General features: G+C 39.1%; 1 protein-coding gene across 1 annotated transcript in view; it reads right to left on the bottom strand.

The window, feature by feature from the left end:
* Positions 1 to 17,097, bottom strand: part of GPR158 (G protein-coupled receptor 158) — a 420,273-nt gene that overhangs the window by 214,739 nt on the left and 188,437 nt on the right. Inside the window, exon 3 of the mRNA XM_002750100.6 lies at positions 2,960 to 3,062. Within this exon, the coding sequence (XP_002750146.3) occupies positions 2,960 to 3,062 (103 nt within the window). The remainder of the gene's footprint in view (positions 1 to 2,959; positions 3,063 to 17,097) is intronic.

The following is a 17,097-nucleotide window of genomic DNA, read 5'->3' as shown; positions in this document are numbered from 1 at the left end:
GTTATGGGAGGGACAGTGGGGAATGGGGAGGGTAGGGAGTGATAAAAAGGGGAGAAGTGCCAGATATAGTCAAAGGGGGAATAGAGGCAGCAAACCACCTGTTTATGTATGCACCTATGCAACAACCCTGCATGACCCACACATGTACCCCAGAACCTAAATTAAAAAGAAAAAGAAAGAAAACAATAGTGAGGATTAAAAAAAAAAAACATGGGAGTTAGACTTACACAGAGAACTAGGCTTTTCTCAGATTGTAGGTCCAGTTTAAAAAAAAAACTGGCTTTTAAAATAAGGAAGAAAGTAGGAGTGTGCAAATTAAATAAAGATAAGTTGTTAAAGGTTAACCAGTTTCTCCTGGTGGTGTTATAAGCAAATGGCATAGTCATTCTCTGATTCTACAATATTTAGATGTTTTATTTCAGTCACACAGTGGGAGCTGAGAACAAATGTGGGTAAACCAGATACAAAATACCTTCACAGAACATAAGCTAAAACCTTTTCCCTTAATCCTTCAGTGTTGAATCATATGTTATGTCTGGACCATAAACGTGAAAAATGCCAAAGCAGCTCCGGTGTCGCCGTGGTTTGGTACACACACACACCAAAAAGCATAATCATCCTTAGACTCTATTACCAGGATTGCTATTGCATATTTGTGATTGCTGAATTATAAATGATCAAATTTTAGGGGCTTAAGACATCTGTTTATTATTTCCCTGTTTTTAATGAATAGAAGCCTTGGCACAGTGTAACTGGGTTCTCTGCTTAGGGCCTCATCAGGCTGAAATCAAGGTTTGACTAGACTGCATTCTCATATGGAGCTTACTCTTCTGAGAGTATTCAGGTTGTCGGAAGAATTTACTTCCCTGCAATTGTAGTACTGGAAGTCCCTATTTTCTCATGGGATATTAATGGGGTTTGCTCTCAGTTCTTACAGGTTACTCTCAAGCCTCAACTACATGGCTTTCTCCAAACAAGGTAGCTCACATCTCCAAAGCCAGTAAAGATTCTCTTTCTTCTTCCAGTCTGCTATGATGGAGTCTTAGATAAAACAATGTCATCACAAAAGTAACTACATCCTCACTCTCATATGGTGATATGTAACAGAATGTAAGTAAGGGGGTGACTATCCCACTAAATTCATAGATCACCCACACTTAAGAAGATGTGGAAGCAAAACCTGGGAGGCCACCTTAGAATTCTACCTACAACTCACTCGGAACAAGGACCAAACTCTGAAATATGTGACGGAGGAGACAGCAATTGTTACTCACCTCCAGAACCTACAAGTTAAATGTAAGCAGTCTCAAGACCAAGAATCGTGCCTTCTAAGAGAGAAAAAGAACTATATATACATCTGTAAATGTGTACCAAAATTCCCAGAAGGAAAGTCAGGTCTCAATCTCAATGAACCCTTTGAACTATCCATCAGAGAAACCCAAATTCTTATACAGATAAATTAAAGGCCTAACAAAGATTTATGGGTAACTATTTAAAAGAGACTTCTACTCTAGTTTTAGCAACCCCCCAGCCCTAACTTTCCATGAAACCACCCCTGTTACCACTACAGTCGTTTTTTTTTTTTTAATATATATATTTTATTGTGTTTTAGGTTTGGGGGTACATGTGAAGAACGCATTCGTTCTTCTTACACATTATATCCAGTAGCTATAAGGTGATGTGGCAGCAGTTCATTCTCCAGAGATAGAAGTATACTCAGTACTCAAATTGTAACACTGACACTTTCTGGAGTAGGAATAAAATAACCAGATGACCCCAAATTTCAGTTCTGGAATAGAAGCCTTGCACATTCACTTCCGTTTGAATGTGTGTGGATCTGTAAATATCACGGGACATTCTCTATCTTGGTTGGGGTACATTATATATTGAAGTGATGGGAGGGTCACTCCCATGATTACACTCTGTTGTTTAAGACTCTGTCTTAGAAGGCTAGGGAGATTCTCCTGGTAGCCTTTAAAAAGGAATCAGTCATGTTGTGAGAGGGTGACATAGCCAGGCCTTGAGGCAACGTTTAGGAACTAAGAGTGATCCTAGGCTGACATCCAGCCAGAAAATAAGGGCCTCAGTACTACAACTGCAAGGAACTGAATTCTTCCAACAATTCTAAAGAGCTTTGAAAAGGACTCTGAGCCTCTGAGAATATCACATGCAAGTGACACCTTTATTTTTTGAAACTATAAATTTTCACATCTAATATTTCATTATTAAATTTATAAAGACATGGATTTGGTCATGATTATAGAGGTAGATAATGCAAATAACAACAAATGGACTTGTATTTTTTGAAAATGATCTCTGCATCTTATATTATTATAGAGACACGGTCTCACTATGTTGTCCAGGTTGGTTTTGAACTCCTGAGCTCAAGTGATATTCCTACCTCAGCCTCGCAAATTACTGAGATTACAAGCATGAGCCACCATAACAAGCCAACATCTTGATTTTAGAGTGGTGAGACCCTGAGCATAGGATGCAGATAATCCAGGACTACAAACCTAACCAATGCAAACTGTATGATAATGAATTTGTGCTGCTTCAAGCGGCTCACTGTATGGTAACTTTTTATGTAGCATTTAAAACATATAAACAAATTGATAAATAAAATAAACTGACAAAATTAGTTTTAGAAACTTTCTGTAGCAGCATCTTTCAATAACTAAATCCCCACTGGTCTTACCAGATAGCTACAATATTTTCAGGCTTTTAAAATGTACTGAAAACTAATACATACCTAAGAATATTTTAGGTATATTTGAGTGGTGTTCCAGAGCATTGTAAATGACAAACTAAAACTAAAACTCCTTAAAGGATTAAAGAATGCCAAGCCAATGATTATTCAACTATATAACCCTAACAAGAATAAAAGAAAATCTTCATAATGAATAATGGTATATATGATGTATATACATATATATGCATAGAAACAAAGGTCACTTACTCTGAAAGTTGTTCACTGGTAAGACTCCAGGATGATAGAATCCTGCTTTGCAAATGCACTCATAGGCTCCAAGAACGAATCCTAGGCCTTTAACTGGCATACACTATGAAGAAGAGAAGACAGCAACATAGTTGATCATGGCTTATCTCATGATATAAAGGCTCGCACATATCCATCATTGCAAATGGTAACAGAAAACTAACACATTTTCCAGAAATAAAATATCTCTTTTTTGAACTTTTTTAGTTTTGTTTTGCCAACAAATATTTTTTTAGAAGTAGTAAATTAAGTTTCCTTTCTAAATATATGCCATTACAGCTGCAATTGCCACACATCTTTAACTCAATCTGTTGACACAGGAAGTAATTACTAGACATAGTTTTTCCTTTTAATGCCACACATATCATCTTACTCCTTTAAAAAATAGTTCCAAAGCCTTATAAGAATATTTCAAAAGTGATTCCACACTAAATGTTTCTATCACAGAAAAGATAGGTAGGTTGGTAGGTAGGCAGACAGGTAGGTAAACAGATATATACAATTTGAGATGTGAAAATTGCTTTTATGAATTAAATAGTCATCAAATTTTATCCTGGAATCAATCAAAATAATACAAATTGATAAAATCGTAAACAAGTAAGTTTAAACATGCAAATTTAGAAGACAAAAATAAAAGATGAATTAATTATCCCAGGGCTATTTACCTAAAAATCTATTTAATAGATAAGTGTTGAACATATACATATGAAGAAGAAAAACAGCTTTCAAAATATGTCACAATTATTAAGAATAGACATGTCCCAAAAAATTAATTTTGACTTCATTCAAGGATATAACCTAGCAAGCAAAAGATATAACTTTAATCAAGGAAACTAGCTTAACATACTTCTTTTGTTACATTTAATTACGTAGCGAGGAATAACTTCTTCTAAACTACATCAGTAAAACTGGAGTATTTCAATAATCTAACCAACACTGGAATTTATTTTTAGTATATTGCTCTACCATGATTCCAACCCACTGTCACTATAATCTATTAGAGGAATTTAGAATCTAGTGAATTAAAACATTATAAGATAACCCTCTTTTCAGAGGCCCCTGAGATAAAATTTTAAATAATTTAAATAATTCCATAATCTAAGCTTAAATGACTAGCATTAAGATCAATATTACATATCACAAAAACTCTAGCAATTAGAGAAGTATGTAAGATTTTAAAAAAAAAGCTAATACAGGTTCTAAAGTCAGAGATGTAGCAGGAAATCACTGAAAGAGAGCTCTCTAAAGGACCTTCTTGAATATTTTTATTTCATTAGAACTGCCTTCTTTTCCATCCAACACACACTTATCCAATTATATGTTGCAACTGAAAACACATTTCCTAACCCAGAGCAAAATAAAACAGCAAACGAATACCAACCAATTCAACTGAGTTCGCAAGTATTTATGAAATAACTGCAGAATACCTAGAGAATTCCTACAGAACCTAATCAATATAACATGTACTGTTTATAAAGCTCCAAATATAGAATAGGTCAAATCATATTTCTAAACTATGTTTAAAAAAAGTAATTATAACATTTATTTAGCATAAGTACTAGTATTATGAAATGAGCATATTAGTTGTGATCAATGAGAAAAGGTAGATTTGAAATCTGACTTTATCACTTCCCAACGATGGGGATTTGGGCTGTTCTCTTAACCTCTCTGAGCCTATTATCTTTAATTAATAAGAATATTCCACCAGATGCAGATATAGCCTGAAAAAGGTAGAGTAACCATCATGGCCTGATGGGTTAAATATAGGGTAGAAGAGGAAGAGCAAAAAATCAAGGATGACTCCAGGGTTTCTGGCCTGAGCAAACTTAAGCATGAAGCTGACATTCAACTGATCTGAGAAAGGCTGTAGATTTAGGGAAAAGATCAGTAGTTCGGTTTTGGAAAGGTTCGATGTGAAGTGATTATTCAAAATTTAGATCTAGATCTCAAATAGGCAGTTTGATAAACTTGTATGGAGTGCAGAAGAGACGTCTTGGCTGTATAATTTGTGAATCATTTGCATAAAGATCATAGATAAATCCACGAGATAAGACTAAATTACTAAGCAGTGCCTGCAGGCAGTGAAGAAAATAGACCCAAAGATATGAGAGTAATCTGGCTGCAACATCTGTCACCTCGTTGATGGCCAGGACTGATTCAGCTAATCTGGATGACTTGGCAGGTGTCTTTTTCCTGCCTCACTACTCCATGTGTGCCCTTTCTGAAGCTACTTGCTAGGTTGAAGAAGATGACCTTCCCAAATAGAGAACCATTCTTCACTGAAGGGTACACAAGCAGCTGTGTTCCCCTGCTAGAACCTCTAAATATGCTGTCAAGGATACAGGTCCAAGTGGTAAGACTTCAGAAGTAAAAGGCAGAAAGTAAGAATCAAAGGATCCTGAGAAGAGCAATTCAGTGGAGTATCATTACTTCCTTTATGACACTGCAGTACTATAAATATAGCATGTAAAGTTTGTTGTAAGTTACATTTATTAAATAGTCACCCAGCAAAGTAAACTAAGGTAAATCAGGTAAAGTAAGTCTTAGTTACTAAGACTACATTAGAATTGTTGAAATATTTTACCTTACTGAAATTCAGAGGTTAATGCTATTCATTAGAACATAGAGCATCACTGATTTCATGACAGTATGACTCAGCACTGCAAGAGTGACTCAGTTGAGAATTTCACATTCTTAGGGAAGATCTGAAAGTTTATTGGAATAAAAGCATCTCTTTGCTATAAAGTAACTCTACAGCCAACAGAATAAAACGAAGGATTAAAAGATTGAATTGATTAGATTTGGTGCATACTGCCAAATAAATATTCCTTGAACTTGAAAAAAATGCCTTCTAATTTTATTACATAAAAGACAGAAACATGAATTATTACCTACCTCAAACATAAATAATGTTATGACCTTAAAGAAAAAACTGTCAATTATAATCAATAAAAGCGTTATCATTCGTGCTGTATTTACTCCACCTCCAAGACAGCAGGGCCTGCACGGAACCAAATGTGCTACTACTTTCATGCTTTTGCACTGAAGTATGAAAGGGGCCTTAGCTTATTTTTTTATGAAGGATTGTAAAGTTTCAAAAAACTCGCAGGCATATTTTCTTGCTCTACCCACCACGATGATTCCCTTGCTACTTCATCCCTGTTACCTCCAAAACAAAATTATGCATTTTTAAGATTAGAAAATTGGTTTACTTTAACCTTTAACATTGGTTTAGTTAAAAAAAAAAAACCACCCTGTAAATACAGTGACACTCAGCTGATGTTTACCCCATTTGGACTGAGGGGCTACTTTTTTTAAGCCGCACTTCTTTCTCCTCCATGAGGGTAGTTATTCCATGAGTAGCCTTTGATAAAAATATAAAAATTAAGAGTTATTGTTATGGGAGACTTTTGTTTTGCCACCCAGAAACCTCTATGGCTGGTGGCAACTATCCCTGAGTTTTGCTCTGGCCTGCTAGTCACATTATGCCCACTTGGTCTGGAAGGCTGTCCTCAGCTTCTGCTACTGGCCTGGATCCCATGCCTGCCAAGGGCAAGCCAGTTGTGGAGCAATGAGGGGTGTGTGAATAAGCATGGGGTCCAGACACTGTGTACAGCAAGGCACACCAGCTGCAGAAGAAAGGGCAGCTCTAGGCACTGGCAAGGGCACTTGCTCTCTTCAAGGCTGCAGCTGGACCAGGTGTACCATAAGCAGCTTTGATGGCTGTACTAGTCCATTCTCATGCTGTTATAAGAACATACCTGAGACTGGGTAATTTATAAAGGAAAGAGTCTTAATTGACTCACATTTCCACATGGCTGGGGAGACCTTACAATAATTGTAGAAGGCAAAGAGGAGCAAAGACATGTCTCACAAAATGGCAGGCAGAAGAGTGTGTGCAAGGGAACTGCCCTTTATAAAACTATCAGGTCTCATGAGACTTATTCACTCTCAAGATAACAGAATGGGAAAACCCCACTCCCATGATTCAATTACCTCTTACCAGGTCCCTCCCATGACATATGGGGATTATAGTAGCTACAATTCAAGTTGAGATTTGGGTGGGGACACAGCCAAACCATATCATTCTACCCCCAGCCCCTCCCAAACCTCATGTCCTCACATTTCAAAACAAATCATGCCTTCTCAACAGTTCCCCAAAGTCTTAACCCATTTCAGCATTAACTCAAAAGTCAACAGTCCAAAGTCTAATCTAGGACAAGGCAAGTCCCCTCCACCTATAAACCTCCAAGATCAAAAACAATTCAGTTACTTCCTGGACACAATGTGGGTACAGGCATTGGATAAATATACTCATTCCAAATGAGAAAAGTTGTCCAAGGCAAAGGGGCAACAGGCCCCAGGAAAGTCTGAAATTCAGCAGAGCAGTCAAATCTTAAAGCTCCAAAATGATCTCCTTTGACTCCATGCCTCACATCTAGGTCATAGTGATGCAAGAGGCAGGTTCCCATGATACTGGGCAGCTCTGTCCCTGTGGCTTTCCACGGTACAGTCCCCTGCCTGGCTGCTTTCATGAGCTAGTGCTAAGTGTCTGGCTTTTCCAGGCACACAGTGCTAGTTGTTGGTGGATCTATCCTTCTGGGATCTGGAGGATGGTGGCCCTCTTGTCACAGCTCCATTAGGCAGTGCCCCACTGGGGACTCTGTGTCAGGGCTTCTACCATACATTTTCTTTCTGCACTGGCCTATTAGAGGTTCTTCATGAGGGCCCTGCTCATGCAGCATACCTCTGCCTGGACATCTGGGTGTTTCTATGCTTCCACTGAAATCTAGGCAGAGATTCCCAAACCTTGATTCTTGAATTCTGTGTACCTGCAGGCCCAATACCACATGGACTCCACCAAGGTATAGGGATTGCACCCTCTAAAGCAATGGTCTGAGCTGTACGTTGGCCCCTTTTAGCCACAGCTGAGATACGGCACACCAAGTCCCAAGACTGCACAAAGCAGGGGAGCCCTGGAGCCAGCCCACAAAACCAGTTTCTCTTCCTGGGCCTCCAGGCCTGTGATAGGAGGGACTGCCATGAAGACAGCTGACAGGCTCTGGAGACATTTTCCCCATTGTGTTGGTGATTAACATTTGTTACTCCTTGTTACTTATGCAAATTTCTGCAGCCAGAAATTGTATTTCTCCTCGGTAAGTGGGATTTTCTTTTCTATCACATTGCCAGGCTTCAAATTTTCCAAAATTTTATGCTCTGCTTCTCTTTTTAAACATAAGTTCTAATTACAAATCTCATCTTTGTGAATGAATAAAACTGAATGCTTTTAAAAGCACCCAAGTTATGTCCTCAATGCCTTGCTGCTTAGAAATTTCTTCTGCTAGATACCCTAAATCATCTTTCTCAAGTTCAAAGTTCCACAGATCTCCAGAGCAGGGGTAAAATACCACTGCTTTGTTAAAACAGTAAGAATCACCTTTGTTCCAGTTCCCAAAAAGGTCCTCATCTCTCTTTGGGACACCTTAAACTGGACTTCATTGTCCCTATCACTAACAGCATTTTGGTCAAAACCATTCAACAAGTCTCTAGGAAGCTCCACACTTTCCCACAGCCTCCTGTCTTCTTCTGAGCCCTCTATTCTGTTCCAATCTCTGCCTGTTACCCAGTTCCAAAGTAACTTCCACACTTTTGGGTATCTTAATAGCAGTACCCCATTCTACCTGTACCAATTTACTGTATTAGTCTGTTCTCATGCTGCTATAAGGACATACCTGAGATTGGGTAACTTATAAAGAAAAGAGATTTAAAAGAATCACAGTTCCACCTGGATGGGGAGGCCTCAAAATCATGGTGGAAGGCAAAGGAGGAGGAAAGGCATATCTTACATGGTAGCAGGCAAGAGAGCATGTGAAGTGGAATTTCCCTTTATAAAACCACCAAATCTTGTGAGACTTACTCACTATCATGAGAATAGCATGGAAAAATCCTGCTGCCATGATTCAATTACATCCCACCAGATCCCTCCCAAAACACATGGGGATTATGAGAGCTATAATTCAAGATGAGATTTGGGTGGGGATACAGCCAAACCATATCAATGACTAACACCAAGGAATGTGGTGTGGCTCCCAGAAGCTTGGAGATGCTAGGAACCACAGAGACCTAAAAAGGGTTTCACAGCCCTGGCTAAGGGAGCTTCCAGGTCTGAGCTCCCCAAAGGGCCACAGCTCTTCTTTCCTTCTCTCATCTTTCCTTCTTGTCCCCCACAACATAGCAGGCAAGGGGCATGTTTCAGCCTTGTTTGTGTTACAGCTCTTTATCCCCATTATTCAGCAGGTTCTGAGTTCTTGTACTGTCTCCAGGAAGAATGAGGCACACAGACAAGTGGAGGATGAGCAAGATAAAGAGGAGCGTTACTGACCAATAGAACAGCTCAGACGAGACCTGCAGTGGGCAACTCCTCTCTGTAACCAGAGTGTTCCTATTGGTGTTCAGCTCTCAGCAGAGAGAATAGCTCCTCTTTTCAAGGTAGGTCATTCTGATAAGTATCCAGCTCTCAGCAGAGAGGGTAATTCCTCTCCGCAACTGGATTCCCATCATCTTCTCAGCTCTCAGCAAAGAGGAGACCCTGGAGTGAGCAGCTCCTCTCTGCAGCTGGTTGTCCCATCATCTCCTTGAGTCTGGCTGAGTCCAGGTCTTTTGTGGGTCACAGAGAGGAGGAAGTACATGTCCATTGGTCTATGGGCAGTCATAGGCAGGTCTGGAAAAGGCACCACAAGTTCCCACTCCAGTTCACGGGACTAGGAACCCAGACCCCAGGCTTCAGGCCCTCCCTGGTCTGAAGGTGGGCTTCACTGGGGACCCTTCTCCCTTCTTCCCAGGAGCCTGTCTGAAACCTACTACCATTCATGGTACCCAGGCTCTTTGTGCCAACGGGTCCCTACAGGACAGTGCCAAGCTGCCCTCAGCACCCACTGAGCCTTTCTCCCATGCTCACTGGTGCCCAAAGTCCAGAGGGGGCCAAGGTGGCAAAGGGCTGGCTTTTCAGCATTGCCCAGAGCATGCACACACCCTTTCAGGTTGCAACAGCACCTGGGCTCAGCCTCAACTATGCTCCACAATTGGAGTGGGCACTGAAAGCAAGGAGAGCCCAGTCAACAGGAGAAGATACCTCCAAGCCTGTGTGGGCAAGGGAGGGGGTCTTCCCAGGTCCCCAAAGAGTATAAAATGCCTGGGTCCAAAGCCACAACTTGGGCAGCTGCAGCCACACATGGAAGGGTGGGGCTCTTGCCTGCTGCAGCTCCCACTGGCTCCATGGAGGGCAGCACCACTCTGGTTCCAGCTTACCTCTGCCTGTCCTCTGTGCCTGACCATGCTGCTCCCCTACCATCAGGTGACCTGACCCAACCCCACTGCAGCAGCTCCCAAGGCAGTGGATGAGATGCAGGTGGCGCAGTGGACCTGGCCAATTCCATACAAATGACTCTAAAGTTCCTGAGGCCGGCCCCATGAGTCCTGGCTGCACCTTTGGCCAGGTGCTTATGGACCCCTGGGACATGGCAGCGAGCAAGACTGAAGCTGCAGGAGAGGCTCTGGGTGAGGGAACAGGTTCTACCTGGCCACACAAGGGTGGGGGTGACTCAACTGACTGCCTCAGGGATGCAGGGCACAGAGGACCCACTGCTGCTCCTGCAGTGACTCCTGCTGCCACTGCTTGCACCTCTCTACTGCAGCTGGTATAATGACAGCAGCTGCACTGGAGAACCCACCACTGCCATCATTATAATACCCCTGTGAATGACAAAGATGCTCACAATATTGGAAGCCTTCTTTGAGCAACATTAACAAGCCACCAGCAGAGAAGACAACTCTTAAGAACTCACAATCGGCCGGGTGCCGTGGCTCATGCCTGTAATCCCAGCACTTTGGGAGGCCGAGGCGGGTGGATCATGAGGTGAAGAGTTTGAGACCATCCTTGTCAACATGGTGAAACCCCGTCTCTACTAAAAATACAAAAAATTAGCTGGGCGTGGTGGCACGTGCCTGTAATCCCAGCTACTCGGGAGGCTGAGGCAGGAGAATTGCCTGATCCCAGGAGGCGGAGGTTGCGGTGAGCTGAGATTGCACCATTGCACTCCAGCCTGGGTAACAAGAGTGAAACTCCATCTCAAAAAAAAAAAAAGAACTCACAATCAAATCCAGGTTCCTAGGAGTAGACCAGATCCAACTGCATAAGATATGATGGTCAAGAGTTTAGAATGAAGTGGATAAATTCCTAGAAACATACATACTATCAAGATTGAATCATGAATAATAATTTTAAAAGAACAGATATATAACTAGTAAGGAGATCAAAATCAGTAATCAAAAAACTTCCCAATAAAAATGTGCCCACAACCAGATGTCTTCACTAGATAATTCAACTAAACATGTATAAAGGAATTAACAACAATCTTCCTCAAACGCTTGCAAAAAACTGAATAGAAAGGAACACTTCCAAACTCATTTTATGATGTCAGTGTTACACTTATACCAAAGCCAGACAAGTATACTGTTGGAAAAGCAAAAAGTACACAAATATTTCTGATAAATATTGATGCAAAATACCCAACAACATATTCAGAAACCAAATTCAACAGCACATTAAAAAGGATTAAACACCATGAAGAGTGGGATTCATTCCTAGAATGCAAGTATGGTTCAACATACAGAAATCAATCTGTGTAGTACACCACATCAACAGAATGAAGGACAAAACCAAGCGATCATCTCAAGTGATTTAGAGAAAATATCTGACACAATTCAACACTCTTTCATGATAAAAAACACCCAATAAACAAGAAACAGAAGGAAACTACCTCAACATATTAAAGATAATATATGAAAAACCACAGATAACATCATACTGAATGGTAAAGAACTGACAACTTTTCCTTTAAGCTCAGGTACAAAGTGAGAAAGCCTACTCCCTCTACTTTCACTCAACATAGTACTGCAAGTCCTTGCCAGGACAATTAGCAAAGAAAACAACTAAAGGGCATCCAAAAAGGAAATTAAAAAGCAAAGTTATCTTTGTTCACAGATGACAAGATATATGTAGAAAACCCTCAAATTCCACACATTAAAAAAAACTACTAGAACCAATAAACGTATTCAGAAAACTTGCAGGATAAAAAAATCAACATGCCAAAATTGGTTGTTTCTATAGACTAACAATGATCAAATCAAATGTAAATTTAGAAACAATCTCATTTACAGTAATATCAAAAAGTATAAAATAATTGGTATTAAATTAGCCAAGTAGGTGAAAGAGGTAGACACTGAAAACTACAAAACATTGCTGAAAGAAATGTTAAAAGATATATATATATATATAGGTGACATCCACTGTTTATTGCAACACTAAATTGAAAGACTTATTATTGTTAAAATATCCATACTATTCAAAGCAATCTACAGATTCAATGTAATCCACATCAAAATCCCTATAACATTTTTTGCAGAAATAGACAAAAATCCCTAAACTTATATGGAATCCCAAAGACCCCAAATTGTCAAAACAATCTTGAAAAAGAACAAAGTTGGAGGCATCACACGTTCTGATTTCAAAACACATTACATAGCTATAGTAATCAAAACTGTGTGGTACTGTCATACAGGCAGACATACAGACCAACGGAATAGAGAGCCCAGAAATAAACCATCATATATGATGTTCAAATTACTTTCAACAACTCAGCAAGAACAGAACATTCTCTCCAACAGGTGGTATTTGGAAAATGGAATATGCACATGCTAAAGAATAAAGTCAGACCTTTACCTAACAGCACATACAAAACTTAATCGAAATGATTTAAGACCTAAACATAACACCTAAAACTATAACACTCTAGAAGAAAAATAGGAAAAACCTTGTGACATTAGATTTGGGAATGGTTTCTTAGATATGACGCCAAGTCCACAACCAACAAAACCAAAAACAGACAAATGGAACTATGTCAAATTAAAAAACTTATTTGCAGCAAAGAATGCAATACAATCAACACAATGAAAAGTCAGCCTACAGAATGAGATAAAACATTTGCAAACCATGTATCTGATAAAGGGCTAATATCCAGAACACATAAAGCACTTCTACAACTCAATGACACAGAAAAACAAATAATCTGATTTTAAATGGGCAAATTTCTGCAAAGAAAATATACAAATGGCCAATAAGCAAATGAAAAGATGTTCAACATCACTAAATACTAGAGAAATGCAAATTAAAACCACAATGAGACATCATCCTATCCCCATTAGGATGGCCACTATCAAAAAAATAATAGTAAATAAATGTTTCTGAGGATGTGGAAAAAATGCAAGCCTTGTGCACTGCCAGTAGAAATATGAAATGGAATAGCCACTATGGAAAACAGCACAAAGGTTCCTCAAAAAAGTTAAAATATAATTGCTATATGATATTGCAATCCCTTTTTTGGTATGTATCCAAAATAAGTCAAAGCAGGAATTTGAAGAGATATCTGCATACTCATACTCATAGTGGCACTATTTGCAATAGCCAAGAGTTGTAAGTAACCCAAATATTGATCAACAAATACATGGATAAACAAAACGTCATATATAAAAATAATAAAATATCCAAATTTAAAAGAGAAGGAAACTCTGACCCGTTTCAACATGGTTGAACATTGAGGACATTATGCAAAGTGAAATAAGCCAGTCACGGAAAGCCAAATGCTCTATGATTCCAGCTATATGTGTTACCTAGAGTACATAAACTCATAAAAATAGAAAGTGGAATGGTGTTTTCCAGGAGTTAGGACAAGGGAATACAAGGAGTTGTTCAATGGGAGTTTCCATTTTGCAATGAAAATTTTTAGAGCTCTGTCACACCACAATGTAAATATAAATAATTACCAAATTTTACCCTTAAATAGGTTCAGTTAGATTTTTACATTATATATTTTTACAACTAATTGTTAAAAAGATTTTAGAGCAAAATGATCTTTCTAGTTCAACAACTAGACCAAGAAATAGTGTATGTAAACATTAAAAGTCATATTGCAATCAGCATGATGTATAACTGAACTCACTATCTCAGACTGCCAACTCCTGGTAAATGTAATTGCAGAGCAAAACCTAGTCAGCCTGACATTCATGAAGATTTGTATGGAGATATCACTAAGCAGTGAAATGGCTAAAATGAAAGCTAAGATGAGGTATGTATGGGGAAGACTTGTTTGGCATTTAACAGAAATAACACTTGTGCCTAAATATCGCATTTATAAATAATTCTAAAGAAAACTAACTTGGGCTTAAAAGGGGAGACAGAAAACAATTCAAATACAAAGGTATTTGTATGTAATTCCGAATCTTCTACAAATTGGCCTTTAAATGCCTTTTTAAAAATGTTGTTTTGGAATCTTCCTAAAATGTAAAATGCTTTCTGGTTTCTCTAAACAGAACACCAGGAACAGAATTTAACACCATCTTCATGAGTCAGAATCAGTACTCTGAACAATAGGCACTGCATTGTGTTGAAATTCACTAATGCTCTCTGGAGCCATTAGTTTATGGCAATTTTCTCACATGTTAAATAGCCCAGAGTGCTGTACTTTTTGAGTTCTTACGCTTAGTTTTTATGCTTTTTAAAAATTCTTTATTTTGAGCCATAAGCTCAAAATTTTATTCTAAAATATAGGCTATTTCAATCCTAAAATATAGACTTAACTCTATAAATGTCTTTTCTTCCTTTTAAATCATAGCTGTAATTGCCTGTACATCTGGAAACAAGATCACCAAGCATTCAGAGTATATGAGATAATAAATAATACAGTAAGAGTAAATAAAATAACAAATAGTTACTATTGACTGTTTACCACATGCCAGGCACTACTGCACAAGTATTAACTCAATCCTATAGCAAATCTATTATTATTATTATTTTATTATTATTTTTTTTTGAGACGGAGTTTCGCTCTTTACCCAGGCTGTAGTGCAATGGCGCAATCTCGGCTCACCGCAACTTCCGCCTCCTGGGATCAGGCAATCCTCCTGCCTCAGCCTCCCGAGTAGCTGGGATTACAGGCACACGCCACCATGCCCAGCTAATTTTTTGTATTTTTAGTAGAGACGGGGGTTTCACCATGTTGACCAGGATGGTCTCAATCTCTTGACCTCGTGATCCACCTGCCTCGGCCTCCTAAAGTGCTGGGATTACAAGCTTGAGCCACCACGCCCAGCCAGCAAATCTATTATTATTTCCATTTTAGAGATGAGAAGATTGAGGAACAAATTGCTAACCACACAGCTAGCAACTGGCAGAGCTAGGATTCATCCCCAGGGGTCTGGCTCCAAAGAATATCAACTATTGCCTAGGAAATATAGGTTGATAGGTGTATTCCATAAACTAGGAGCAGATGCTACTGTATGGTCACTTTAGAGTCTATTTTGATTGTTTCAACTTTTTTTTTCTATTCTTGGTTTCAGGCAGTTTTCCAGATGGATCAGTTTGCTGGATCATTAAGCTTCAAATAAGTGAAGATTATTAATTTTAAAATGTACATGTGAAATGTATTTTAAGAAATGCAATTAAGTCCCACACCTGTTAAAGTTTTTCAAAATCAATCTCTCCCTTCCCAATGCAGAGTTCCTCAACTCAAATCTTAGGAAACAAATCTTCATTCCAGAACAGACAGGTGAAGTGTCTCTTCTCTGCCTCAATTTCTTGAAAACAAAACCCCTTTGTGCCTTAGGCAAGTCTCTGCGATGGCAATAAAGGTGTTTCTATGGCATTCTGGTCTGTCACATCTTTTTTGCTTTAGCGGCAAATGCATGGCTCTCCTTTGCTTTGACAGGAGACTTATCTAATTCCAGCAAGTTTCCTGCTGTATTAAATTTACTGAGCCTTATTCAGAAAGCAGATGGCAACACCACAGAGGTATAAAGAAAGATTAAAAGCTTGACACTAGTAAGATGAAGTAGAAATTTTTAAAAGGCAGCAGCTTTAATATCTTTTTACTCCTTTGTAACTTATGAAGAAATACTTTAAAAATGCTGAATCTGCTCATCTGGGCCAGGGTGATGGCTCACGCCTGTAATCCCAGCTACTCGGGAGGCTGAGGCAGGTAGATCATGAGGTCAGACATTCAAGACCAGCCTAGATAACATAGTGAAACCCCATCTCTACTAAAAATACAACAAATTAGCTGGGCGTGGTGGCCAGCACCTGTAATCCCAGCTACTCGGGAGGCTGAGGCAGGAGAATTGTTTGAATCTGGGAGACAGAGGTTCCAGTAAGCTGAGATGGCACCACTGTATTCCAGCACAGGCGACAGTGTGAGACTCCATCTCAAAAACTAAAAACTAAAAACTAAATAAATCTGCTCATCTTGGAGTGGCTTTGGGGAGACCTTGCACTAAAACAGGTCAATTATATTAACATTCAGTAGCCTCTTTCTTACAACTATTGTCAAGTTTATAAAAGCCAAAGGAAAACACTTGGAGAAATTCTAAAAGGCCCCCAGGCAATTATAGGGTACACATCACCCACATATTTTACCAAACCAACTTCCAGGAAAACAAGAACTCATGAATAACAAATAATGCAGAATTTCACTAGTGAGAAAAAGAACTACATCTTATCTCTATTATTCAGCAGCTGTCAAAACCCAGTTTAAAAAGCATGATAAACTGGGGCAGGGTTGGGGGGCAGAGAAGATGATGTTTTATTTTATGACATTGTTGAAATTTAAAAAGACACATTTCTATTATTGATTTTTGAAATGTTCTTATATTATTGTATGGAGCCAGCTCCCACAAAACAGGGCTAAGGGAGAGCAACACAGCATCTGGTTTAGATATTTTACAAGTCTGCAGACTTCACACTGACACACAGCAAGATGTTTTGTGGGGGCTGAGACTGACTCAGGAAAATGTCAGAACTACATCTCGCTGAGTGAGCAAGCCCAATTTTCTAGGCCATCCTACAAAAATAGCCCGAAGGCTTGACAAACGTAATTTCCTTATATGTTTGACACTTTCAGAAAATGAAACACTGCCCTCCAATAGATCACAAACTCACTATGATGCATCTATGCTCTAACTTCTTTTTTTTTTTTTTTTTTGAGATGTAG

The sequence above is a fragment of the Callithrix jacchus genome, chromosome 7, assembly GCF_049354715.1.
Source record: "Callithrix jacchus isolate 240 chromosome 7, calJac240_pri, whole genome shotgun sequence".
Taxonomy (NCBI): Eukaryota; Metazoa; Chordata; class Mammalia; order Primates; family Cebidae; genus Callithrix; species Callithrix jacchus.
Note: the sequence above shows the minus strand (reverse complement) of the source record. Positions and strands in the feature narration are given on the sequence as shown.